The 26587-nt window shown below is 37.9% G+C and overlaps 1 protein-coding gene across 6 annotated transcripts in view; it reads left to right on the top strand.

Moving 5' to 3' along the window:
• Nucleotides 1–26587, top strand: part of PCCA (propionyl-CoA carboxylase subunit alpha) — a 284928-nt gene that overhangs the window by 168524 nt on the left and 89817 nt on the right. For all 6 annotated transcript variants that reach the window (XR_012633969.1, XM_074910938.1, XM_074910964.1 and 3 more), the window contains one exon: nt 4140–4242. Coding sequence is in view for 5 of the 6 variants with exons in the window: in XM_074910938.1 (XP_074767039.1) it covers nt 4140–4242 (103 nt within the window). In the remaining variant the exon portion in view is untranslated. The remainder of the gene's footprint in view (nt 1–4139; nt 4243–26587) is intronic.

Here is a 26587-nt window from a genome sequence, read left to right as displayed (position 1 = left end):
TTCTTTGACCATTAACATTGTTTTAAGTCAATATTTCACTTTTATTTAACTGCTGAATAGGTAATTGCACAATTGAAAAACAGCTTTACGGAGTGTCATATAATGTGGTTTTCAAAAGCTTATAATCTTTCATAACGGGAGAATTTGTTATGATAGTTTGGGATTTCTCTGTGTTTACGTAAAGTATTATGCAGCAAAAATATCAGAAGAGAAATTGTAAGTTTCCCCCCCTCCCACCCCAGTGTTAGAAATCGCATTTTGAAGTGCAAGTAAAAAAAAATCTATACTCAATTTCCTGACCCTTTAGGAGCTGGTGACATTTATCATAGCTCATTACATCATCAACAGTAATCAGGAGAGGGGAGTTTATTTGCCACAAACTGCAGAAAATTGTAGTTTTATTGAGTTCCTTCTATCTGATTGGTTGATGACAATCAAAATGGACAGGCCAGGGCAGAGTTATTACTTGACTTACTCTTGTGAATGTCTGTTTTCTTTCGTTATTTGTTTTTGACTAGAACAGATAATAGTTTAACTAGTGTCTGTTTTCCATGAGCACAGTAAGTGTGCGTCCAGCTAAAATTTTTAGCGGTTTTCTGCTTTCCTCACTGAAAACTTGCAAAGAAAGCAGGAGCTACAATTGCTGCATTATTATAAAGTATCTTCCTCTCTCTCGTGGCAGTTGGGGGTAAAAAGGACATAATACACTGTGCAATGTATGAAATAAATGATGGGACCATGACATCATCTATAGTTGAACAAGCAGAAACAGAGGTTGAAAATAAATAAATAACTGAGCAGGGAAACGCTGGTTTTCTTCTTGCACCATTTACATGTTTTTGTAACTTCAGTGCTTTAAAGTAATGCCTTTATGACTTAGAGCAAGGACTATCACTGTACTCTTCGTCTGTGCCCCTGTTGCTCGTGATACTTCTCTTTAGAAGGCAGTATGGAATAGAAAGGTTCAAAACTGCCCATTTCTGTATGGACAGAGTTTGTAACACACTTCTCCACCCACCTTCTGTTGTTGCAGCCATGGCGCTGCCTTTGCTCTCTCCTTCTCTTTATGTGTAATACTCCTGGCAAGGGACAATAGCACACAGTGCTTTGTGGCCCTGCTTCCCATTCACCTGGCACTCATTTTGTTGCTAAAGTTGTGTTTTTTCCTTCAGCTGGTGATCTTTATATGTAAAGAAAGTAATTTTTTAATGATATATCATTTGCCAAAACTGGGAGAAGGGAGGGCATGTTAAACCCTATGAAAGACATATTGTGTGGATTTTGAATCTAGAGTTGGAGGGGAAGTGCCTTAAGTTTTCTGTGTCTTATGATGGTAAAATTTACTCTTTTTTTCTTTCATTTCTTTTTCTGTAAATAGAATATGTCAGATTTCAGCCCAGTAGCATTTAAAAAGTTATAAAATTTTGAAAATAGCCAGAAGTTTGGGGAGTTTTTGGTGAACTATTGGAAAATATATTCAGATGTTTTCCCTTTGGAGGACTTAGAAGAGTTCTCAGCTAAGGAAGCAGCCTTGGCCAAGAACAAAGAGATTATTTGCCATGCACTGGGACTTCTCAGATATTATGCCGCACCCTTCCCCCCCCCAACAACAACAACAACACAACCTACCAAAAAGCCCCTTTCTTTGCCTTATAGAAACTTTTGCATTTTTAAAGTAGTTCACAGACTTGAGTGACTTTCTTTTACATATCCAAAAAATTTGGACTTTGATCTTTATTTTTGGACTTGTGATCTTACTAATATGAAAAAAAACATCCCTCTGAATCGCATAAGAATAGAGACTAGTGCAAGATAATTTATTTGAAATCAATTTGATTTAATGAAGAAAAAGTAGGATTCTCATGAGCTAATGGAAGTATCTGTCTAAGCCAGTGTTAAGTGTAGGTTAAAGTTACAAAGCCACAGGCATTTGATTAGCAAAGCTGAAAAATGGCCCTGTGCAAATGGATCTAGCAGTTCCAGGAGGGAAGTACAACTTGCCATGTACTTGGTATTAGATGCAGCTTTGGACCTTGCCCTCCTGACCACCAGTGTTGCAGAGAGAGGAATTACATGCCTGTGTGGCTGTTTGAAACCCAGGCAAAGCAGTGATCATAGTCATGCCTTTCAAGAGGCGTGCATCCTGTTTGGAGATACACTTGACAAAGCTCAGCAAGACAGGACCGAACAAAAATAATCCCTGCTGGAGAACAAGGCTGTCTTTCCTTTGATGGCCAGCAGCCAGATTCATGAGGTCACTTCCAGTCAAAGGCAATATGAAGCAAAGCTGTGCCAGCAAGGTTATAAGGAATTTCATGCCACCAGTGAAGTGGATCTACTAAGCTGTGTTTGAGATGAGGTCTTACCTCTTATACAAGAAATATGAAGTTGCTATAAACCACTAAATCCTGTTGGTTATTGCAGTGGACTACCATGGAGAATTTAGCTAGGCTGTGCCAACCCCCTGCTACATTTCTCCTGACTGATGCTCTGATACCAGGAAGTGCAATGCAAACACCTCTCAGCTTGCTGCCTGCTACCTGTGCAGGAAATCCCTGTTCCTCTTCTTCAGGAACTCCTGTGTCTGTCGCGTTTCCTATCGGCCAGTCTAAATGTTTTGGTGACATGCAGGAATTTCAAGACGAGGTGCTGAGAAATGTCAAGGCACCCAATAAACCATAGATATTTCCTCAGATTTGTTGTTTTGACAGTTGTCACTGTATATTAAATGAAGAAGGTAACACGTGGCACCATTAGTATGGGAACAGGTTATTTTCAATATCTGTTTTTATGAACTTTGTGGGTAGTGATAGAGGTGAGCTAAGATGGTGAAATCTGGTGTAGGCCTTACTTGGCTTAGATCCAGAATTAACTAATGATAGGTATGTATCTATTTGTCAAGCTAATAGATTTAGTGTTTCCATTTCCCCTTTTCAGGCACGTTGCAAGGCACAATTTTTGGAAACTCCTTGCCTAATTAGGTACCTGAACTTGTACTTGCTTAGATTTCAGGTGTCTAAAAACCCAACCTTACTAAAACAGTTGTCAAAATCCTTTGTAAGTCAGTGTGTTATCCTTAGTTTAGGCAGATAATTTCTCCTCCTGTGGCCTCTGGAGGCCTCACAGGTGCTTTTTTCCCTTTTGATTCCACAGGGAACCTAACCAATCCCTTTCAGGAGATGTGGTTCACAAGTCAGTGTGGAAGAAAGGCTATACCAAAATGATGTGTCTTTGTTTAATGGAGTTTAAACTCCACTTCTGCACCTTCTTTTTAGGCTACCTGGTGCTTCCTGGTGCTAATATATGGCAACCACTCATCAGAAAAGTTGCAGCATACCTTTGGACACCAGTTGTAACAACAAAGTAGAAGAGACTTGAGAAGTTAGGATGAGGAAACTGGAATCGAATATACATTTAAGTAAAATAGCTGAAGATTACTTGTTTCACTCTCAACTTCCAAGAACGAAGACTCAGGTCTCATTCATTAGCTTTAAGCAAAAGTTGAAAAGATTCAGGTTTCTTGTGTTACCCAGTTACTGGTGTAGTCACTGAATGCTGCAGGAATAGGTATAATCCTGCATGCGGGCTGTGATGATGTATCATTATTTTTTTGGTTTGCTGGAAGGGCTCTATGCATGAGATACTCTAAAATGTAGATTAATGATAAAAATACTTTTATTACTTGTTTGGCTGAATCTTTTGTCTGTAATTGGCCTTTGATTAAGGTTTACTGAAAATGAGATGAAAGAATAGTGATTATATTTTGCCCTTAGAAAGTATGCTACAGCTATCACTGTTGCTATTCCCCTGCCAACCCACTTTCTCATCTGCTTTTCATCCTGTTTGAGCTAATTCTGCAGCAAGCGCTGGCTGTATTCAAGAGCCTCCTATAACTTTATCAGCGTACCCAGTGTGTCAAGGCAAATCTAGAAAGAAAGTATAGTGTATTTGCTCCTTATATGCCATTTGACAGAAAAATGTATTTAGGTTTTTTTTCAAGTATGCTTTCCAACTGTGTCTATAGATTAATGATATTTTATATCCTTCATGACCATCCTATGAGGCAAGTGCTTCTGGTTAAAATGGGAAAAGCATGAAATATCTGTTAAAAATTCTTCTCCTGTCTGTTTCTTTTTTAGAATTCCTATTGCTAAATCAAAGAGAAGTAGCTGGGAGCTCTCTGTGCGTCTAGGAGATGGAAATTACCCCATTGCAGTTTCAAAGGATGGCTCATCATTTTCTGTAAGTTCTGCTCATTTTCAAAGAATTTCAGTGTATTGAGTCAATGTATATTATCCTTGACACCTACTAAAATTCTCTGTTCAGTGACCAAACATAGATGTTTTGTCTTTAGGCATCGCTATGAATTGCAAAACAAGGCTCTCTATGTTAATTAAGTAGTGTTAGTGTACAAAGATTTTTCTCTGCTCATGTCTGTGGAACATTTTTGTATCTATTGTACTTGTTAGTTTTCTGGTTAACAACTCTGTTTAGCGTCTTGTTTAGAAGTAAGGTCTTATGCTCCATTGTAGATATATGAGAGCAAGAAAATGAGTGCAATGTCAACAAAAATTACATTATCTTAATTTAGTGATTAAAAAAACAAATCAAAGAACCAAGCAAGTTGAATACGTAATCACACTGGATTGGAATTATTCAGTAGTAAAACTGTATGTGGTCACAGTAAAATGCCAGTGTTTCAAGATGTGCCTAGGTCACTTCAGATGAATGTGTATAAACTATTGCTTTTACAAATATTCTAAGATAATTAGTTAAGCACTGAATGTTGTCAGAATGAAAAGCAGAAAGATAGATCATGACAGTGAATGAAAGGTAATGCAGTGTTCGATTGTTCAGCGGGATAAAGCCAAAGTGCAAGTTGGTTGAATTGGAGTATTGAGAAGGTAGATGTACAGAGAGAACTACTTCTTAAGTCTGTTAATTCCACAACCAAACTGAGATTTTTTTAATTATTTTTTTTTAAATAAACAGTTGACTTGAGGAGTGTCTGTTGACTCTTAGGCAAAAGTTTTCAAAGAGATGTAAAGTCGGTTTTTCTTAGAATCATGGAAAACCAGGACTATGAGGAATCCCAGAAGTCCTCTAGTTTGCCTCTGACAGCTGTTTATTCTTCTTGTGTGTCTTTATTGAAGAAACTTCTGCAACATCTACTCCATGACATTTTTATAGTTATGATGGTCACACCCATGTTGCATTCAGAATCATGAGATTTCTCTGGAAAAGGACATTTAAATTAACTTTTCATATAATGAAGACAGTATTATCTCAGTGATTCACTTCTGCTCTAGTGAAATTTCAGTGTAAAAGACACGATTTTTAGTTGAAACTGGTCATCTTTTTATGTGATTATTTTCACTTATGAGATAATGAAAACCTAGCTTTTTAAAAATCTTTTTGTTGGCCTAGCTGGGGCAAGCCTAACCAAAATTCTTTTTAATACTGCCTTTACTTTTGTCACACTGTATTTTACATATACTCATGATGAATGGGAAAATATGAATAGAGTGCAAGGATACTTTCTGTTCCATGTGGATGATAGGTGCACTGTAAAAAGGATATGGAGAAGATCAGTCATTGTGGTCAGCACCTTTAAAAATTTTCTCTTGCAAGTGTACTACTTAAAGTGTGATATAAGGCAGTTGTTGTAGTGTTTCTTTTAGAAAGCCAGGAAGTCTTGAACAACTGTTTACTCAGTACTTAATATATAGTGTTGCTCCATGGCAATGACATTCATCCATCCTACTTGGGGAATGGTGCATCAGTAGAGAAGGCCATGCATCTTTTTACTGAACTAAATTTATATAATGGCTTTAACAGGCATCTTGTGAACTTGAATACAACCCATTGTTCAAACAACAAAACATCTCTGCCAGATTTCAGCCAAATTTAGAGTTGGACTGGCACTGATTTGTATGGCAGAGATAGCCTTCCCAGGAATAGTCATTGCCCCCAGCCTTTCTACCTTTTTGTTGCAATGTCACTATCTTAACAGCGGTCAGCCTGGAGCTGCCTGCTGCTGTGAGGAAGATACGGGGTGGCTGCTGGTTGCTGTGGGTGTTGCATAGGCCCTTTCTGCTGTGAGCTCAGCAATCTAATTCCCATAGCCGGACCTTCCTGAACTAGGAGTTTTGTTTAACACAACTAATTACACAGGCATGCATATGTACACAGGTATTTTTTGAGATATATGCTTCAGTTTCATTTAGACACCTAGGCTCTTGCTTATACTTAATTACATAATTCAATAGATATATCTTAAATTGGGAAAAGTTTACAGACAGAGGAGGCCTAAGCATCCTTTTATGCTTCTGTCTCTATCGAGTGTGAAGGTAACTGAAAGTACAAGCTTGTATATGAGTTGGTCCTAAATTCCACTTGCAGCGGAGCAGCTGAGTTGTAAACTGCACTGTGTTTCTCCAGGAGGTATGAACTCTGAGAAAGGATGCCGAACGTGTAAAGTTATTACTGCTAGTTTTATCATTTTGACGTGCAGAATATCATTCTGACCTATATCATAGTCCAAACCTGTGTCTTGGTTTAAATGAGACTGCCAACAGCTCTGATGTCTTGCAGCAGTATGAGCATTACAGCTAGTATAAGCCCAGTTTTACAAGGCATATATGTAGTCTGATTTCTAGTCCTTCGGTTTGTTGTTCAAACAATAACAAATGTGGAGATTCCTGCTCATGTCCTTGCGTCCTTGCAGTATCCTACTGCTGTTACCTTTCCCTGCTAGGTAAGGAGGCAGGAGCTTCCCTGGGGAGCTGAGCACCCCTCAGTGTTACTGGTCAAGGGATGCCTAAGCAGTAGGGAGGAAGTAGGGGTGCCGAGTAGGACAGGCGGTGTGCCCCAAAGGTTGGGCAGGAGGGTCTAGTTGACAGAAGCATTTGCATTCTGATTCTACCCTAACCAAGTCTGTATACTTGGGGAGAGAGAATTCCTTATTTATTTCTATGTGGAAAATTCCTTAGCTGTTGAAATAAATCACAGTAGGTGGATTTTACTGTGACCACTTAAAGCTTAAGGTATAGTGTATTAAAATGAACTCCCGAGCTTGGGTTTGTAAAAAGCATGTAAGTGTTTTTGAGTACCAGAGTTGTTTTGAGTTACACTTATTTTTCATTGTAACTGGATAAATAGCAGAGGAAATGCAGTTGGGTTTTTTGTTTGTTTGGTTGGGGGTTTTTTTGTTTGTTTGTTGGTTTTTTGTTTGGTTGTTTTTTTTTTTTTGGGGGGGGGCCTCTGTGATTTGGCTGCAGACGAGAATATAGTAAATACAGCACAGTATTTACTTCTGAATTATTATTCAAAAGTCTTCTGAATTGTTTTTCAAAGCTTTACAATGGAAAAACAATTGCCATAAAACTACAAAGAAGAGAATTCAAAGACTAGAAACAAGAAATTTTGTTTCTGATCAGGAGGTATAACATAGCATCAGAAAAAAAAAAAAAAAAAGGAGAAATCCAAAGCTTGCTTTGTTAACTTTGCTGTCAGAAACACCAGCCTCACGTTTTGAACTTCTGCATTTACTTTTTGCTATTAAGTTGGTGTTGACATGGGCTCCTAACTTTGTGGCTTGTGTCCCCTTGTGGCTTGTGACAAAGATAACTGAATCTGTGGTGCAGTTAAATAGCCCAGTGGGAGGGCCACCTTCACATTTCCTTCAGAAGTTTACTCCTGCTGCAAACTGTGCATTGCAGCAGCAGTGTTTGCATCCTGATTTACTTTTTTTACCACTAGGACTCTTCCAACAGTGACTCTTTTCTTTCTTCCTTAACTCTTCTACTCTGGCCACCCAAAACCTCACCATGTCACAGTGTGCGGAGCATTGCTCTCTGTGCAGGGAGCGTGAGCAGCAGGCTCCTCCATGGTTCCCGCTGTTTGCGAGCAGATCATTCATCAGCATCTCAGTCTATGGGCCATCTGTGGTTTTCTTCCTTTATCACAAGAATCTGAATGAATTGTACAGTATTAATTGCTCTTTGCTGCTCTTTATTTTTCAGGATTTTGAGTTTTGTAACAATCTGGTTGTAACCACTTTATTTGTAACAGAGGTCCTTGGTGCAAACTGGCTCTAGGCTACTGTGGAGGTCTTGCTTCCCTGAACTGAAGGATTTTAAAGATAAGTGGTCAAGAGTGAGCAGTACTGTTTGCCCAAAGCAGTGCAAACAGAAATATTAGTTTTCTTGCTTCCAGTAGAGATTAAAAACTTTTGTGAATACTAATTTGATTTTTTTTTTCTTAAATTTAAAATAGAAGTAACTCTGTTGTTATTCTGAAGCCAGCAACATAGACACCAATACTTAAGTTTGTATAAAATCAGAGTACTGGAATTTTCAGTATCAGACAGTTGTTTCTCATGATACCCTATCAACATAACAACAAACACTTTATCAATTAAAAGATTCTAATGACCTGATTTGAAAATTAAAATTTAACAACTTTGAGGTTGGCTGTCTGGTGGAGCAAGAACTCGCCAACTAAATTCATGCAGATGTCATTTGTTCTTTTTCTGTGTTCTTTGTCCTATATATATTAATTGCTAGAAGAATCTTTAAGCTAATTGTTTGTCATATATATACATTTAGTTCTTTGGAGGACAGGGTCAGATTCTGGGCTTTGATTAATATCCTTCTCATGCTTAAAATTTTTCCTCTCATCAATGGAGTTAAAGATCTTACAATGAAGATTACTGCTAAAATAGAATTTGAAGGAAGAATACCCTCCTTTACATAAGACTAATGTATAACAGCAACAAACAGCCCAGAAGCATCCTGCCACCAAATTCTGGAATCTTTTTTTTTAGTTCAGTTTCAGACGGGAATCTTTCTCAACTTGCCATTTTTGAGTGCTAGTCTGTCTATGAAATGTGTTTATTTTATAATTTCATTGATACAAAGACTTGATCCAGTTTTGCTTGTGAAGGTTGGAGTCTGTCCTTTCTTTACAAAGCTTGAGTGTTTTCAAACAAAGGGCAGGAGAGACAAAAGCAAATGGGAACTTACATATATTGAGCAAACCTGATAGCTGTGTGGTTTCCCTGCACCGTACTCAATTGACCCTTCGAAGTCAAATGTCAACCATCAAGGATGCTCTAGATCCATGTGACGGTGGCTTTGTTGCCTGTTTTCAGCCTTTCACTCATGTCTGTTCACAGCCAGTGTGAAGTCCTCTTGCTAATGGTATGCTGGAGGGGAGCTGCCCTCCCCAGCCATGGGAAGGATTCATGGACAGCCATGAATCGACCTTCTCCAATGTGGATGGGTTTCATGTAGGTAACACACTTAAAATGTATAATAAAAATAATAGCAAAAAATGTATGTGGCCTAGGCAAGGGAGAACATAAATACATTGGATCAGGTATCCAATAATAAAGTTCAGTTTATTGGATCTACCACTGTATAATTTCCATTCAACAAAAGAATGAAAGAGTAGTTTTTATGTGACTGTAGTGCAGTCTTCCCTGATATAACCCACTCTTCTTACTTCCTTCGGTGTTCTTTAGTTTTATTTTTTGGTTATGAATATCACTTGAAATAGACAACTAAAGAACAGTTTGTATTCATATCTTTGTGGTGAAGAAGGTGGTAGAAAAGGGATGGGTTAACTTGATTTTTGTCTACACCTCTGCTTTCACACAAACGATGGATGAATTCAAAGGCTCAAATGATGAATACCAGCAGTATGTAATTTCAGTTTAGGAGATACAGTCATGTTTCTTTTTGTTTGAAGTTCGTTGCTCTGTGCATGGGTTGAGGACCTAATTTTAGTTCAAGGAATTTGTAGCTGTATTTTATACAATAAACTGCATTCTTGAAAACCTCTTAGGCATAATCAATTTTCTGATTCTTTGCTATAGTATAGGAATCCTCTGTCTTGAGAATTCTTTATTACTGATTTGTGTGGTTTCTGTGTATTTGTTGTTGTTCTCCTTTTTCATGTTTAAAAACAGCCTTTTCTGTTAGGGTTCTTCACCTCTGTAGTAGATGCATACCTTCCCAGACCACTTAGTCTCATCTTCTCATCTGTTCAGTTGACAAAGAATTTCCAGATGTTTTCAGTTATAAAGTAGCTTCTTATCATTGAAGTTGTGGTGAATGAAAGTTGTTTGTTTGTTTTTTTGTTTTTTTTTAAAAGTGTAAGGTGAAATAGTTCAGAGGTTACTTTGAGCAAATGGAAATTTGATCTATTTCCAGAGGGACGTGTATAGGTCAAACGCTGCATAAGAGGAGTAGAGAATGTTTCATTACTTTTTTCAGATTGCTACTAGAATGGATTACCATTTTCACAAAACATTGTATCACTTCCTAAATTCAAATTTAAGAACAGACAAATATAGTACAGACACGAAATCTGTGAAAAATTTCTAAAGCTTGTTCAGCCCAATGAGAGATTGATTAACGAATCCTTTTAATAATTTTTAGGAAAAAGCAATGCTTTTCCTGTATATTTTTCATGAGAAGTAAGGACTTTTTTAGATATCTGTGTAGGTGGAAAATTGGCCTGTGTACATTTTAATATTTGTAAGAGAAAACCTATTGTATAATACATAAATGAGCGCATAAAAATACAAATCTAAGGCATGACTGTCATGGTTATTTGAATACATCCTGTATCATCATCATCATGGAGCAGATAAGTAGTTATCTGTATTCTTTAATTTAGTTAGTGAATTCATGTATATCTAGTTATGATTAAGCTTTGACTTCAAATTAAACTGTAATAAACATTTAATTAGGAGAACTCTGCTATATTCATTTGATGTGTATTTTGAGACTGAGGGGTAAGTTGATTTTAAAATTACTTCGGGAAATATTTTCTTTGTTTTGTAAATTCTCTTCAGGGGAAGGAAAAAATGCTTAAGAAGTGTCACCCCAAAATCAAACTAGATGCAGCTGAAGTATACAAAACATCAAGTGTAAAAAGGAATAGCATAATGTAGAATCAGAACAATGCTACAGAAAGTTGCTGTAAGCAAACTTAGTCCATGTTTAATTCCTGAAACACAAATATGAATGGAGCAGGATCATAATTCAGTGCATAAATTCTGTTTTTCTAGTAGTCCATGTAGAAGAATAACATTGCCCAGCCCTATCAATATAAAATTAATAATCTTGTTAAAAAGAATCAATAAAATACCAGAATTATTATTACTAGTAGTTTAGATTTCTGGTATGCTTCAGGCACATAATAATATATAACTAATTGGTCATATAAAAGAAATATGAGGGCTGTATTAATAGGGATGAAAAGCAAATACCTGTAGGAATTAAAACAATAAGGGGGTAGCCAGCAGAGATGCAGATTAACATATATCCCCAGGAGCAGTAAATGAAGATTTTCTGCTTAATCTAGTTCTAAATGCATATTGTTATATATCAAAACGTTATATATATAGTATACTTTCATATGTATGGAATAAAATATACTGTTATTCCGATGTTGTATAGTATTTCTAATGAAGGAAAAGTGCATGTCTAAAGGTATAAGTGGAAGGGACAGATGAGGTTAGATAATCCTTACAGCTAGAAAACTTTTCCTGCCTTTTTCCAAGTGGTTTATACCGTACTTGCAGAGTAGTGCACAAATTCTGTTGTAGTTGTGCGAACAAAACTCTTCATTACCAAGGTATACCTATAGAATGTGTCATTCTAGAGATTGTGTCCCTGTTTTTACTCTTTTAATTCAGGTTCAAATCCAGAGCATTTTCTGTTTGTAAAACTTAGGTGTTTTGTATAATGGTATCTTAATGTGGTATTCATAAGTTAGCCCTGTAGTGAGAGCAGAACCAACGATTTCCACCCCTGTAAAACATTACCTTTGTCACTGGCCTATAATAATGCTCCTGCTTGTTGGACTGACTCTGTAGCTTTACAAATCCTGCATTCCCTTCTGTACAGTGACAGAGTAGAGGCTGCCCCATCCTATCCTGATGGGGTGGGGACAGTTTCTCTGGGAAGCAAACACTGTGCGCTTGAATCATTGAGTCTGAGGAGGGCATTGATCCTTGTGTTCTGACTGTGGGCAAATGCTTTAATTGCTACGTTTTTGTGGCTGCTGACTTTGAAAGTGGCCTTGGCCTCAGTATCTTGTGAACTCATTGTTTCTGGTTTGCATTTCCATTCTGCTGCCTTGAGCCTCTCAGAGAATTTAGATGCTGGGACGTGATAGATGAGTTAGAAGTAAAAATACTTAGGTAAATATTAAATATATAATATTTGTATGTACTTGTATTAGATGTGCTTGTGTACTAAGCAAAAAGAGAAGCAGAATGTATCTGGATTGCATGCTTTTTTTAATTAACACACCAGTTTAGCAGTAAGTTTGTGTAAGGGACTGGTACAATAGGTGCATGTTTGCTTCATAGAGGTTGTTGGTGTGGGTTTGTATATCTTGGATTAGTTTATTCACACAGTACTCCATAAGCATATAGAGAAAATATCTACAAGGTTAAGAACTAAAAATGACATGAAAAGTAATTAATTAATTGTGTAGTTTTAAATATGCTCTCCCCTCTGTGTCAGGGCGGTGTAATAGCTTGTTTATAGTCGTTTTTGGAGATTTGTAGTTCTGCTACAAAACTCATAGTAACATATGGTCTGGCACTGGTATGTAGCCTAAAAGAAACATTTAAAAAGGAAATGCAAAGAGAGGTCTGAAATGCTAAAATAGAAAATGTTTTAAAAGCAAGCGCGGTAAGTTTTGATATTTATTTTCTTTGTGTTAGAATCAGACTTCTCTTAATTGTTTCAAAGCATGGTTCTTGAAAGGCAAAGAAGGAGCTAAGTTTTTACAATGATTAATTCTAAATTACCTAATGAAGAGTTTCACCCACACAGGTGGCTTCATAAGGATGAATTCCTGTGGTGTGAAAATGGACACTATGCTCTGCCATGGGGCATGATCCAATGATTCCAGGAATTCCAGTGAACAATAAACTGAAATATAAATCAAATATCCGTAATGATACAGAGCAATAACATACCATTGTCTTTCTTCAGGAAATCTTGTTTAATGTGTCCTGCCACCCTTCCAGTCCTTCTGTGATCTTTTGGTGTAAGACTGAAAGTTTCTTGGGGCATGCGTGTTGTCTTCATTTGTGTGCCATGCACACTTCAGATCCTGAACAACAGTATTCATATCATTTTCTAACTTCTAAAATCAATGCTTGCATGAGCATCATTTGGATGCTTTTCTTTACCATTGATTTTGCATCCAACAAAACTGGAAAGAAAAAGCCCGAACAACTCCTCCCTGCCCTCAAAAACCCCTCCAACTTTCCAACCCTCCTCCCCAAATTTTGTAGGATGAATAGATTAAAAAATGTTGTGAGCTCCTCCTGCTGGTTCAGCAGTAGCAATAGTTAGGTTTAAAAGCATGCTAATGTAATGTTAAGAGCCTGGCTTATTACCACAGAAGCTATAGTTAGCTCTGCAGCTCCTGGATGGTGTTTCATCTTTAATTCTGTTCTCTGAGCAAATCTCAGTACATTTAATATTCAGTATGACACTCTACTTTGGGATCTCTTGATGCTTTGGCATAGGGGGGAACTATAAGGTCATTGGTGCTTTGAGTTGCTTTCTTAGCTCTAAATTTCTTTGCTGCTTTTTTCCCCCCTTTAATTTAATTTTTAAGTAAGCAAGACTATTAACATTACTTTAATGTAGCTTTTATGGCTTATGAAAAATAATGCTGCTGTAGTGGATAGATGTGCGTCAGCTGTGACTAAATGTTTTGATGTAGTCTTCTCAAAAGATAGACTAGAAGAGCTTTCCTTTGAAATATGTGAAGCAGTTTTAGACACAGCTTCTCAGATGGATCTAATTAGTCTTTCATACAGACTGGATGTCCGTTTGTTGCAGCTGAATTCTCATTTCATTCACCCATAACTAGAAACACCTCGCTTCAAACATGTTTCTTCAAAGAAAGAAAGGTTTAGGGTTCCATGTTTTACTGCTTTTTGATGTTGGTTTCCCTTTAACTGAGAAGACCTTATGTTTATACAACTGTTATTATTAAGAAAACATAGCTTTGTTTGTGAGAGTTCATTTGGTATCAGTGTTGGCTATTGGTAGAAGTCGGAGATCTGTGGAATAGATCTTGCTATATGAGACTAGTGGGACAGCTGTATGTCTGTCTATTAAGCTCATTGTAAGGAAGATTTGAATGCAATCAGGATGTTCTTGTAAAATCAGGGAACCTGGGTTGTGGGAGGGTGAAAAGTAAGATCAGAGGTACAAATGATCAGGTTCATCAATGGATAGCAGTCCTATTTATTGTTTCTATGCAGCAGTCGCCAAAGAGGTGTCCTCTGTACTGTTCCCCATTTAAGATATGTTTACATGGCACAGTTTAGTACAATGCAAAGAAACCTATCCTGACTAACTAGTTTGTGCAGTGCTGCATTAATGCAGCTATACTGCTTCTAGTTGAACTAACTTGTTTAGAGCTGGCACACACAACTCCAAGTGATGCTGTGCTGTTGCCATGTCATGACACCTCTGCAACAAAGAATATCACAAAAGCTGTAGTAATAAGTGTCTGATTGATCAGTGTAAAATATTCAGTGAATGATACTTGGATACTTCTATGGTTGGGTTGATGCTTAAGGAAAATGAGTGGAAGGCAAGGTGACAGATGCTCTGCCTGTGTCTATTCCCCACTGACTGCTTTGTGATCATGACACCCTTTAGTCTAAGGGGAGTTAGTTTGCAGAAACAGGCTGATGGTGCTGGCTTTACTTCTCTGCTTCCTAGCCACATAGCTGAACTGATTTTGCCTCTGGAGATTGCCATTCACCTCTTCTCTTCCTTGTCAAAGAAAGGGCAGTCCAGCCCAACTGCCTCAGATGGTGACACCTAGGGACACACTGATAAGAGAGTGTGATGTGGTGGGCTGTGCGCAGTCTGGCATTAGTGGAACTGGCCAGTCTGCAGGGTTGTCTCTCTCGGGTCCATGTCAATGTGTCCACATCAGTTACTCCAGCAAACTTGTGTGTCTGGTAGGAAACTCTCACTGCAATACTTGTTCCTGCCCCTAGCCTCACCCAGTTGTTTCCTCCATTTGCCTCTCACCTGCTTTGTTCAGTCCTCTGCTTGTCCACAGGTAGCTTCATGTTCCCCATTTGTCCTGCCATAAAGCAGGTCTGGGTCTGCTGTGTGGCCACTCACAGGTTGGCCAGCCCAGCTGCTGGGTGACAACAACAAGTTGTCCTTGTCTGTCCAAGAACTGAATGGGGGCACTCATTTTGTACTCTGTGCAGCTTCTCATTCTTGTAAAACTTAAAGGGGTTTTAGTATGTTTGGTTAATACTCACCAGTCAGTGTGTTCAGAAGTTGAGTGTGTGGTGGGGATTTAGAGGAGGGACTCACAAATAGATACTGCATTTCGTTAACCTCTTTTTCCTTTCAAGATCAGGCTAAAGGTACTTTTATTGAAAGGGTTAAGAAAGAGAACAAGGTTCTGAATGCAGGAGAAGGGAAATGATTTTAAATATTAAAAATTAATTGCATCACTGTCCATGGCTCATATAGAGAATAAAAAAAGAACCTGATTTAAGTAGTCATAATCTACTGCCAATGGTGTATTTCATTTTCCAGAGGAAAATCTACAGATCTCAAGGACATACCATAAATTGAAATCAACTGGAAACAAAAATAGACCTATAGCTCCATAATTCTAGAATTATTTTGGGTAATATTGTATGCAGCAGTCTTTATTTCAAAGGTTGTTGTTGCAGTTCCAAAATCAGGTTTAAGGAATGCCAGATGTCAGGTGTGCATTTTTCGATATTGTTAACTATGTGACTGAATGCAGAATACCTTCGCTGTTCAGTGTGTTATATAGGCCAGCTCTGGGCTTTTCCCATAGTTTGTGTAGTGATGGGGACTGTTGTCTAAAGACCTTTGTTTCATTTGTTATGGAAATGTAAAGAGAGGCAATGTACTAGGGGAGGATAGGAAGAGAAGAGTCAGTCTTGTGGTTAAAGGGGGCTGTGTGCTGACTTCTATCCCTGCCTCTGCCAAAGTCTTTCAGAGGTGCTAGCCAAATCTTTGAAACCATACTTTCTAAATGCAGTCAGTTCTGTATGGTCTTCATTCTCTGGGCCTCAGACTTCACACTAGAATCAGTCATGGAAATGCTGAATACTTACAGCTGCTGGGGAGATCACTGCTATCAGAATATTCAAAGTTACAAAGCAAAGTACTCTGCAGTATCAGGTTTCACGTACATCATCTATTTAGCATGGTCTTTTTAAACTGTAGTCTGTTATGTCTCACCTCTAGTAGATGTGTGAGGTGGTAGGAATGTGGTGAAAACAAAAGGATGTTTCTCTAATCTGAAAGAGTGAAATACTATGTGCTAAGGGAGACATGAAAAGTAAGATGAAGAAAACAGTACTTCTATCTGTAGACTAAGACTTGAGTAGCATTGCAGTAAGCCTGTCTGAACAATTAGGAGACTAGTTTCAATTAATTTAATATCATTCAGTAATGTGTCCATGGCATTTGAATCTGTTCAAAATATGTATGCAAAGGAGATCAACCCAGGTAATGCTTCATATCTCAAATTTTATCAGTTCATGGTATTCACAATCACATAAAGTTGTGTCTGAATTTAGCAACCCTGTGTGTGAGAGAGAGAGAGAGTAAACTCCCTATGTTCTTACGTAATAGTTCTTACTCTTCACCTCCTTGTTTGCTTTATAATGTGATGCTGATACTATGAGGGTTTGTTGGCTGGGTTGTATCCATTAAGGTCATTGCATGGACCTCTGCAGTGAGCTGAGAGTGTAATTGCTGGTGAGTCTGCCATTTTCTCCACAGCATAGTAATAACAATGACCAATAAAGGTCAGGAATTTGAGTTTTATTCCAGACTCCATTTCTAAAGGGTGGTCAGAGTCTTGCCTCTTCCCAGCTTGTCTCTTTGTTCTAGTTTCATTCTTCTGGCTCGTCCTACCCCTCAGTCTTCTTGCCTGGTCCATGCTCATTGTCTGGTCAGTCTGATTCTCCCCTTTGGACTCCCATATCACTTAGCAATTAGTCTTGGTTCTTCTCTACAGGACCTTCTATGTAGTTGTGTCCTGCTCCACAGACGTCGAGGCTTTCATCCATGCATCGGTCCTCATTTCCATTCTCCTTTCCCAGGGCCTCAGCACTGGTTTTGCTTATCCCATTTCTTCTACCTTACTATTTGTCTGGCTAGGCCTTTTTCTAAGATCACCTCTCACTCCTTAGATCATTCTCTCTTTTCCTTCATCTTATACTTCTAGTCCCTTCTTCCTTGCACAATCAGTGCATGCTTCCATCTCTTTTATTCTCTGAATTAGGTTTTGTGTGTTTCTGTTACCACTTCCGTTTCCTTTCTCCATTTTTACTCTTCTTGCTCGGTGGGTCCCCCACACTTCTTGCTCCAAATTTTCCTCTCCATCTTTTCAGCACCTCTTTCAGTGACACTTCCAATCTTTTTTTGAGTTTGATTTCTCCAGTCACAGAGCCCTCAGTGTACAGTTTTTCTTGATTGTGGGTTGTTTATACTTCTTCCTTTGGTGCTCAGCCCTAGCAGGAGCAATCATGGAAACTACAGAGGTGGCAGTCATACTAGGTTTATACTTGACCTGCTATTCTGCAATCCAAAAATACAATTGCAGGGGAAGCAGTGTTCAGCCCTGGGCTGGTATGTGTTAACTACAAGAAAGTGTCTTCTAGAAATGTAGCTATGAAGTGTGGTGATCAATAGATACAGATAGGATTTTGTTTCTTGAAATGCATAGAATTTGTTCCAAGTTAGGCAGTTTGCAGGAGGATGGTAGAGGTGCATTCCAACAGTTTAACTTCCCAGGCAGATTTTCAAGCCTCTGTTCCAAATCATAAAAGAGATGTAGCAGCCTTTTATAGAAAAGTCAATAGAATTTAGTAATGTGGCCAAAAATGTATTCTTGTTTTGTGTCAGAAATGGTTGTATATTTCTTTCTGAAACTTCCCCTTTCTGAGATCACTTCTAAATGACTGTTCAGCCTAAACAGAGTTCATCTGAGTGTTAAGAAAGTGAAAATACAGTGTGATGATGGGAAGAGTTGGACAACTTTGATACTAACGCTCTTCCCTTCCCCCTCATGCTGTACCTCTGTGTCCCAGACCCATGTCTTTTGTCAGGCTCTTCCTCTGCTCCTTCTGTCTTCATTCCAGCCTTGCCTTTCTGTTGTGGCTGCCCTCTTGTTTCCACCATCTAACCTCTATCAGCTGTTTCCTTTATTGCTGTAATCGCTGTGTATTTTCACACACTGACCTCTTTGTCACTGTTGCAGTGGCCCAGCTGTTTGACGGTAACAGACTAGTTTGCATGCACAGTTTATCCTGTTTTAATTTAATATTTTCTCCTAGCTGATAGGGGACAAGAGAAATAATTTAATGAAAAGAGTGTATGGTTAAACTGGATCTTTATTTTGATGATGGTAAGCTTTGCATATTGTTAATTTATAATGAACATACTTTTGAATAATTTAGGGACTTTTATGTTCGTTTTATCATCTAAACTCTCAAAGGAAAGCTACACTGATGGCCAATCAGTATAATAGGAACACAGAATAGTTTGAGTCGGAAAGGCTCTTTAAAGATCATCTAGTCCAACCACCCTGCCATGGGCAGGCACATCTTTCACTAGATCAGGTTATTCAAAGCTGCATCCAACCTGGCCTTGAACACTTAATAGGCGATAAGCAAGAATAAAGACCAATTTTGTTGTTTAAAGATAACAGCAACAAATGAAGAGAAGGATAGAGATGGAGAGTATGCCCAGATCTCGAGAAACTGAGAGCCTGGGCCTCCTTTGTTTTTAACAGTAAGACAGACTAAGAACAAAACCAGTGCTTGAACAAGACAGTAGCAACTCTTAAGCTAAACCAGAGAGAATTAGACCCTCTCCCTTACACAGCTAATGTATTTTTCCTGGCCTTGTCAATGGAAAACTTTCTGAAATAGGTGAGTTAATGGGAACGAAGGGGAAAGGTCCAAGGGATGGTCGTTGTCAGTCACAATCCATCTGTCTGTCAATCTACCCAGCCAAAATCTGTGGTGAGATCAAATCATGTTTGGCCCATTATGTGGGCTACATCTACAATCCAAAGTGAACTAAAGGTGATTTAAAGTTGTTCAGGCTGGCCCTGCAGAGTACGAATACTTGTAATTTGTTTTATTCTAATTTATGTTATAAATCCCAAATCACAATATGTGATTTTACTTTGTAAAGATTTGCTTGAAACAACTGAAGTGCTAGATGGCCTTAAGAATAAATGCTTTTAGGAGCATTACTGAGTGGGATCTTTTGAATCTCTTGAACAATTCACATTCCCAATAGAAACTATTTCAACAGCTAAGGGTGTGCCCCAGAAAGTTCAACATTAGTAATGCTTTCCAGAATAGGTGGGAAATTATTTTGAAAATGGCAGTAGGAAGTATGTTTGATGTTACATAACTCTGACATTTTTCAGTCATTTGGAACTATTAATCTGCTTTATTAGATCTACCTAGCTCTTTCTCTAGATATGTGCCGGTTTTATTCTTCAGCTGGAATTTTTTAATGATCTCTATTAGTTTATCATTTTAGCAAGTTTACTTCTGGTACAGTTAGCTGGAGTGATTAACAGCTGAAATGACTTCAGAGTGTAAGTTCTCATTTGGTCTTCTAGGTTATATTTCATCTCTGTTGTATGCCTTCCTAATTACCAGCATATTTCAGTACTTAAAATCAAAATTTTAAAACACGTATTATTCATCTTCATTCATTAGAAAGAATGAAAGCAAATATTATTCATCAGAACTAAAAACAACATGGGCTGACATGTAACATTATTTCACTAAAATCTGATAAGGTTGTATCTTTTAAAAATATTAAATCAATAATTGTTTTAATCCACGTGACATAGTTTGGTGAATTTTTCAATTAAACGATCATTGGTTATTAGTGGGGTTTTTTTGTTGCTTTTCTTTTTGTTTGATTTTTGGGGGTGTGTGTGTTTGTTTGTTTGTTTGTTTTTTCCTTTTTAAAACACCAGTGTGTGTTGTGTTTGAACTGGAACATAGCAGTCCAGCTCTGAACCTGTATCAGTGGTGCCTGTCATTGGCACCAGTACTGAAGAAAGCTCAATGCAAATTGTGCAGTTTGGTCTTTTCCCTAAGAAGTGTCTGAAAAGTAAATAAAAAGCACAGGTGACTTAGGAAAAATAAGATTTAGATACAGCTTCATGACTTGGGATAATCTCTGAGTATACTTACTATGTTAAATTTTTTTCTTGTTAAGTAATGGCATTAAAAACCAATCTGTGCAAAGCACGTAGAAGATTAATTAACACTGGGAAGAAGAGAGATGTCTGAGACTTTCACCTGTAAGGTACCCTTTATCTCCAGCTGAGTTTGCCAGCCTTTAATGCTATTTGTCATCTTCCCCAACAGGTATCTTGATAGTTTTTTCCACACTGCCCTTTATACTTTGATTGACTCCTGTAATGCCAATATCATGTATTAGTCTGTTATCCTCTTTCACTTAAGGCTTTAAATATTTGTTTGGCTTAAGCAAAAAAATAAAGACACATTCATTTAACTGGTGTAGACTTCCTTTTAGAAACAAATAATTTAAGGGAATATTAATGCAGATAAAACATCCTGAGTTTAAGGACGTTGTAAATACAGAGTTAAGGCCTATCTAGTATATGTTTTTCATACAGCTGTTAGTAATGAAGAGGGTATTAATTATTTTCTGCTAAAGCAAGCACCCACAAGGAGAGTTCTGCGTGCAGCTTTGATACAGCTTTATGGTGCACATCTGTGGGTGGTCTTTACCTATGCAAGTAGCCATCTTGGTTTGTGCTGTTTGATTTGAAGAAATGAAATGCATTATGTAGACAAGGACTCTTTTAATTAATAGTTTCCTATGTGGTGATCCTTAGGGCATGATGGAACTGTCTGGCTTTTCAATGTGAAGTAATTTAGTTTTCTGCTGATGATAAAGATATGACTTGGAAGAAAGGAATGTCAGGGATCATTCTGTTTGTGGCTATACTGTACACTGATGCTTCTTGTATGATTTTTTACATGGATATTCACACTTGTGTTTTTATCTATACATTTTTGACATATGTGTTTAAGTGCACACTTTTATAAATGTATGCATCCTATTCAAATTTTAGCACATCATTGAAAAAGCATAGCATTATTACTGTTTCATAGTATCTGAAATCTCTCAATCAGGGAGAACTGTGAGTTTTTGCATTCTTAACTTTCTTCTTTCCCTGGTTGCACTTTTTGGCCTTTCTAGGAAACTGTTCTGTGTAAACAGTCTATTTGGTTTAGGATAACTTGAGCTTCAGTGCTGTAGGAATTCTGCCCTGAGTTGCATGTTGTCCTTTACCTTACATGGAAGCCTTATCATTAGCAGTCTACTGTGGAGAACTAGGATGTTTTTTCTTCTTGTTCTACTGTAAGGCATCTGTATTTAAAATAGTAGGAATAATCTCCGTTTTGCTTACATGCGTCCAAGGCTAAGAAATATTTGTTGGACTAACGGTGGTTGGAGTATTAAAAGAAGTGATTTTTGCAACACTAGGGATAAGACAAATATTTTTATTGTTCTGTGCTTCAGGTTTTTGTTTCTGTAAATTTAAGGATAATACAGTTTTGTTAAATGGTTCTGCATTATGTTGCACGACAGAAGAAATGGGGCTTTTACAGATGTGGACTGTTGACAGTTTAGGTATCAGATGAAATGGCTTATTAGGATCATGGAAAGCGCTAAAATTCATGTGTTGTTACTGAAACTTCACGGTACATGCAGCTTTATAACTTTGTTATCCATTTAACTGGAAATAGGTGATCAGTGGTTTTAACCACATGAGAAATTATTTAAATGTTCTTTTAATTGGTCATTGGTTGCTGATTGGTAAAAGGTTTCTAGTGATACCAAAGACTTTCTCACCTCACTGAACAACTGCTGGTTACTTGTTACTTCATGGATCAAAAGTGTGCTTGTCTTGTAAGAAAAGCCTGCCCAAGGTTTCTTTTCACAAAACCAAACTGTTTTTTTCCCTAAAGTGCTTCAGTGTCCAAGGTGTTGTAGGAAATGTACAATTCCATATTGAAAAGTATATACAATGCCTACCTTAGTTAAAGCATGCCTGAGTTACCACCTTTTTCAGTTCTCCCCAGATTCCTGAGTGACAATGGAAAGAAAATCCATTATAATATTTTAAATTGCTTGTAGGTAGTGTACATGCTGTCTCCATGCCAAAGTTAAGATCTATCCTCATCACTGAAAGAGCTCTTCTGGTGTCTGTCTGCATCCATACATCACTCTGCATGTATAAAAGTAAAGACCCTGTTGAGTGTGGAGAGCACAGTGCACTCAACGCCCCTTACTCTAGTCTGGCTTGAGTCCAGGAACAGGAAGACATAGGTTCTGTCAGAGTAGGTGTAATTGAAAACTACTCTTTTTCCTCTTCTATATTTCTTTGTAGTGAGTTTATTGGAGATTCTTTTTGTCATCTAGGGCTGAAACCGTAGTGAATGTGTAACAAGAGTTGACAGTTTTTTGTGTCAGGGAGCCTGCCAGCAGGCAGCCCTATGTGGAAAGCATGGTTCATGCCGGATCAGAAAAGGGAGCTTTACCTGATTTGGGTTGAAGGATACCACACTGTTATTATCAAGTCTCAGAAACTTTTTTGAGGAAAAGTATGCTCTTAATGCGATGGACAACATAGCATTATCTATGTAAATGGCACAGTCATGTAATTTCAAGGAAGGACAAATGGTACCTTCTCATGGAGAAGAATCTTTGTCTATGAACTATTCACACCAGAAGCAAGCAGATCTCCCAGGCAAATGGACTCTGCACTAAGAAGCTGGATTAAGGGGACTGGAACAGTGTTAGGCCTGCATTCAGGAAAATCGTAAACCTTTGGAAGCTTGTCAAGAGAGTGAGTGCTTTGTTTCCAGGGGCATGAAGGGCTGGCAGACTCCTTCACTGCAAGTGGTATCGTAACGGTGAAAGTTACTATTACAGCATTTGCTGTCAAGATAAAAGAAATCTATTTCTAATAGGAGATCTGGGAAATGGAGTAAAAATTTACTCTTGATGGTAGGGGCACTGTCTTTTGCTATCCCTGTAATTCTGGCAACAACTCATAAGACCCACAGATATTTTTCTCTGAAGACTACTAATGTAGTTTTGTGACTGCCTAAACTTAAAGTGGAACTAACCTACTCTAGCTTATGTCCTAGCAGGGACCTGTTGATGCAAGTCTCAGTTCAGCTGTGTTTGACTGTGCAGGTCCTACAATGAGCAAACTGAATAAAACTGATTTATTTTTAGGGCTATAATAAAAACACAATGTACCTCAAGAAAAAAACTTCAGTAAATAGGTGTGTGGTTTGACATACATACTTTGGAATTACATAAAAGGATTGATTAATTCCAAATAGTGCCCATTTCCTCACATGTTAAAGTCACAGCAACAAAGTAATAGCAGTTAAACCAGAGTTCCTATTGATATGGCTCCATCTTAACGTTCTTCTAACTGACAACTAGGTTAACTAGGTGAGTAAAGTACTTCAAACCTCTATTTTCTGCCTAATTGAGCTGCTTTAGTCAGTATTTCTCTGCTTCTGAAGACGTAAGGTTCTTTTCTACATAACATAACGGTAAGGAGGATTTGGGGAGTTTGAGCTTTAACTGAACTAACGCCTTCATCAAGAGTACAGATACAGAATATGTGTCTGTAGAAAGTATTTTCAATTTTTATCACTTATAAGACAGTTCTGCTGTCTTTTGTCTGGAAACAAAATGTGTGAAGAAATAAAAATTGGCACATATTTGGTATGAAATTTAATACTAATGTATCTATATTGTGATTTTTTTCTAAGTAGCAAGTAGTGTAATGGCTTGATACCTTGAGAGAACTGAAGAATTTGAAAAGAGAGATCCCTCTTTGTTTTACATTATTTGGCTGTGCAGAGAGAGAGAAAAAAAGAAAAGTTTCCATTATGAGGTGGCTGAAATTCTTTATATCAGAAAATACCAATACCCAGGGCCTCATTCTTAATGTCATCAAAGATAATTCAGCCCGAACAATCCCCACCTTGTGTGCAGGAAGATACTAGATTCCTGTAAAGAGATGTGCAAAGCTACAAAGTGATCAGATGTTGCAATTATTAACAAACAGAAGACCTGTAAACTTCATGCAGTAACTGGCAGTTTCTTGGATCGAAAGTTCGTCAAGCTCCAGGGGTTTTCTGAGTTTCTTTTCATTAATCATATAATTCTGAATATTCATTTTTCCCAGTCCTACTTGTCATTACTATCATTAGACACCACCTTTGTTGTGGTTATAACAAGGAAACTCCCCACAGTGAAGATCAATGCACAGCTAGGTAATTACATTTTATATGTATGTTAACAAGCTTTGATTATTTTTGTAGTGAATGGGTGCTGCAATGCAAAATAGAGGGCCTCCTTAACTTTTAAAAAAATCTCAGATTTAAAACTCTTTCTATGGAAAAAGTGGAGACTGTTCATTTTAGAGAACAGGAGTTAAGAGTAAATCTGAATGATGGGTGCTCTAGCTCATGGGGTTTGTTGTTGCAGAATGAGCCTGTCTGAATTCAGTTTTCATAGAATTATTCAGGAATGTGCCAAAATTTTTTGGAGACTGATGAGAAAACCAATACATAAAATAGATCTGTTTTCCTTTATTGTGTTATCATTTTGTAGTTATAAAAATTCAGTGTTAGAATTTTAGCATTTCATTTTGCATTTATGGCTCTGACAGCTGGTCTTGTTGATTGTTCTAGGTATTTTGACCTTTCCTAAATACTTCACCTGTGAACTGTCAAAGGTGTGTATGTGTGTCAAACTTCATAGCTGGCAGTAATGTGTATGATTGCTTTGAAAATTGGTGTAGATAGGTAGACAGAAAGGTTTTGTTCCCTGTGTTTTCTTAAGAGCAGAAAAATTAGGCTTTTTGAGAACTTCAGTTGTCTGTGCTGAAGGATTTTTACTGTTGTTGTTCCTTAAGTATTCCTGAGCTTATTGATTCATATTAAGTTTTCCATGCTGCCGTCTACTGACTAGAGAGACAACAGACATTGTTTCAATTTAGCCAGTACAAGTTACCCTCTTCTGCTTCTCCAGTCCTTCCCCAGAACTTTCCTGTTAGGATGCCTGCAAAACGCTGAGCCAGAGGTTGGGCGATAACTGTGCTGTGGCCAGTGTTCATCATACCAAATGGTGCCCCTGCCAAGTCATCGTCTTGTACAGGTAGACACAAAATGTTCGTATTATGGGAGGAGCTCAGTTTGTGGACTAGGAGTGGTGATGAGTATGGCCAAGTGCAAAAGCTCTGTTTTCATGAAAGTAACCCTAGCAGGTAAAAGAAAAGGTGAGATCTAAACCCTGTATTTTGGATCTCTTTCCCTTAATGAAGTGTTTTTCAGTTTTCCTTAAAGAAAGAGCATTTGACTTGTGCCCAGCCAGTAGTTGGGCTGGCGTGAGGATGATTGAGCTTAGTTCTCTAAACTTGTCCAGTATTGCCTTAATCTTAAGTGACTGTGTAATGATGAACATGACAAATGATTCACTGTGCATACCAAAGAACCAGCCTTGGTCTGTAGAAGAACTCAGTGTTGTATGCAGGTGGTACGCTGATCTTTAATTCCTGGGGTGCCTTCATCAAAATCCTGGATTAACCTTTAATGTATCTGAAATACTTAAGGTGCTGAATTTTTTTTTTTTTTTCCCCAGTAAAACTGTGTAGAGGGTTGGTACATGCACATGCCTGGAGTTTCCAGGATCTTGACTGGGCTGAAGCAGTGGCATCCCTTTCCTACCTATTGCTGCTGACACACGGTGGATTGGGTATTTCTGCACCTGCCTCCTTTGAAGGCCGTACACTGGCACTGCCACCTGTGGAGTAACAAACATGGCTAGTGTTGAGTTCAGCCTGGGAGCTAGCAGCCACTGTCCCTTCTGCCAGTCTCGTGTAGTGTGGAGCGATTAAAGCCCTTCTTTTGTTGAAGCTCTACTGGTGCAGCAAGGAATACAAGATTCATGAGGCCAGAGACTGTATGCCTGAGGAGGAACATAGCTGCAGACTGGCTGTGGGACTGTGAGGCTGGAAGAAAGGGAACGAACCTTGGCCCTGGCTTCTACTTCTGGGACTGCTCAGAGATTTTATCTAGTGACTGGTTTTGACACAACTGAGTAAACATAAAATTTAGCTTAGGTTATATGATCTTGCAGTAAGTATAGTATTGTATGGTAAATAAAGCCATTTTTGAGGGATTTATATATTTGAGTATTGCTGTTAATTTATGAACATAAAATTTGTACTTGTTCAGCATTAAGTTTTAAGAATTGCCTGAACTAAAAGCCTTCTTTTTTCTTAAAAATTAAATATAGCATCTATTTAAAATATAACCTCGGGTTTATATCAGCTAAAATCAGCTGCTCTACTTCTTGAAATCTTTCCAGTTCTGAAAGGACCATCCTTTCTTCAGGGGGGGTAAATAATGTAGGTT

The sequence above is a fragment of the Athene noctua genome, chromosome 1 (assembly GCF_965140245.1).
Source record: "Athene noctua chromosome 1, bAthNoc1.hap1.1, whole genome shotgun sequence".
NCBI classification, from domain to species: Eukaryota; Metazoa; Chordata; class Aves; order Strigiformes; family Strigidae; genus Athene; species Athene noctua.
Note: the sequence above shows the minus strand (reverse complement) of the source record. Positions and strands in the feature narration are given on the sequence as shown.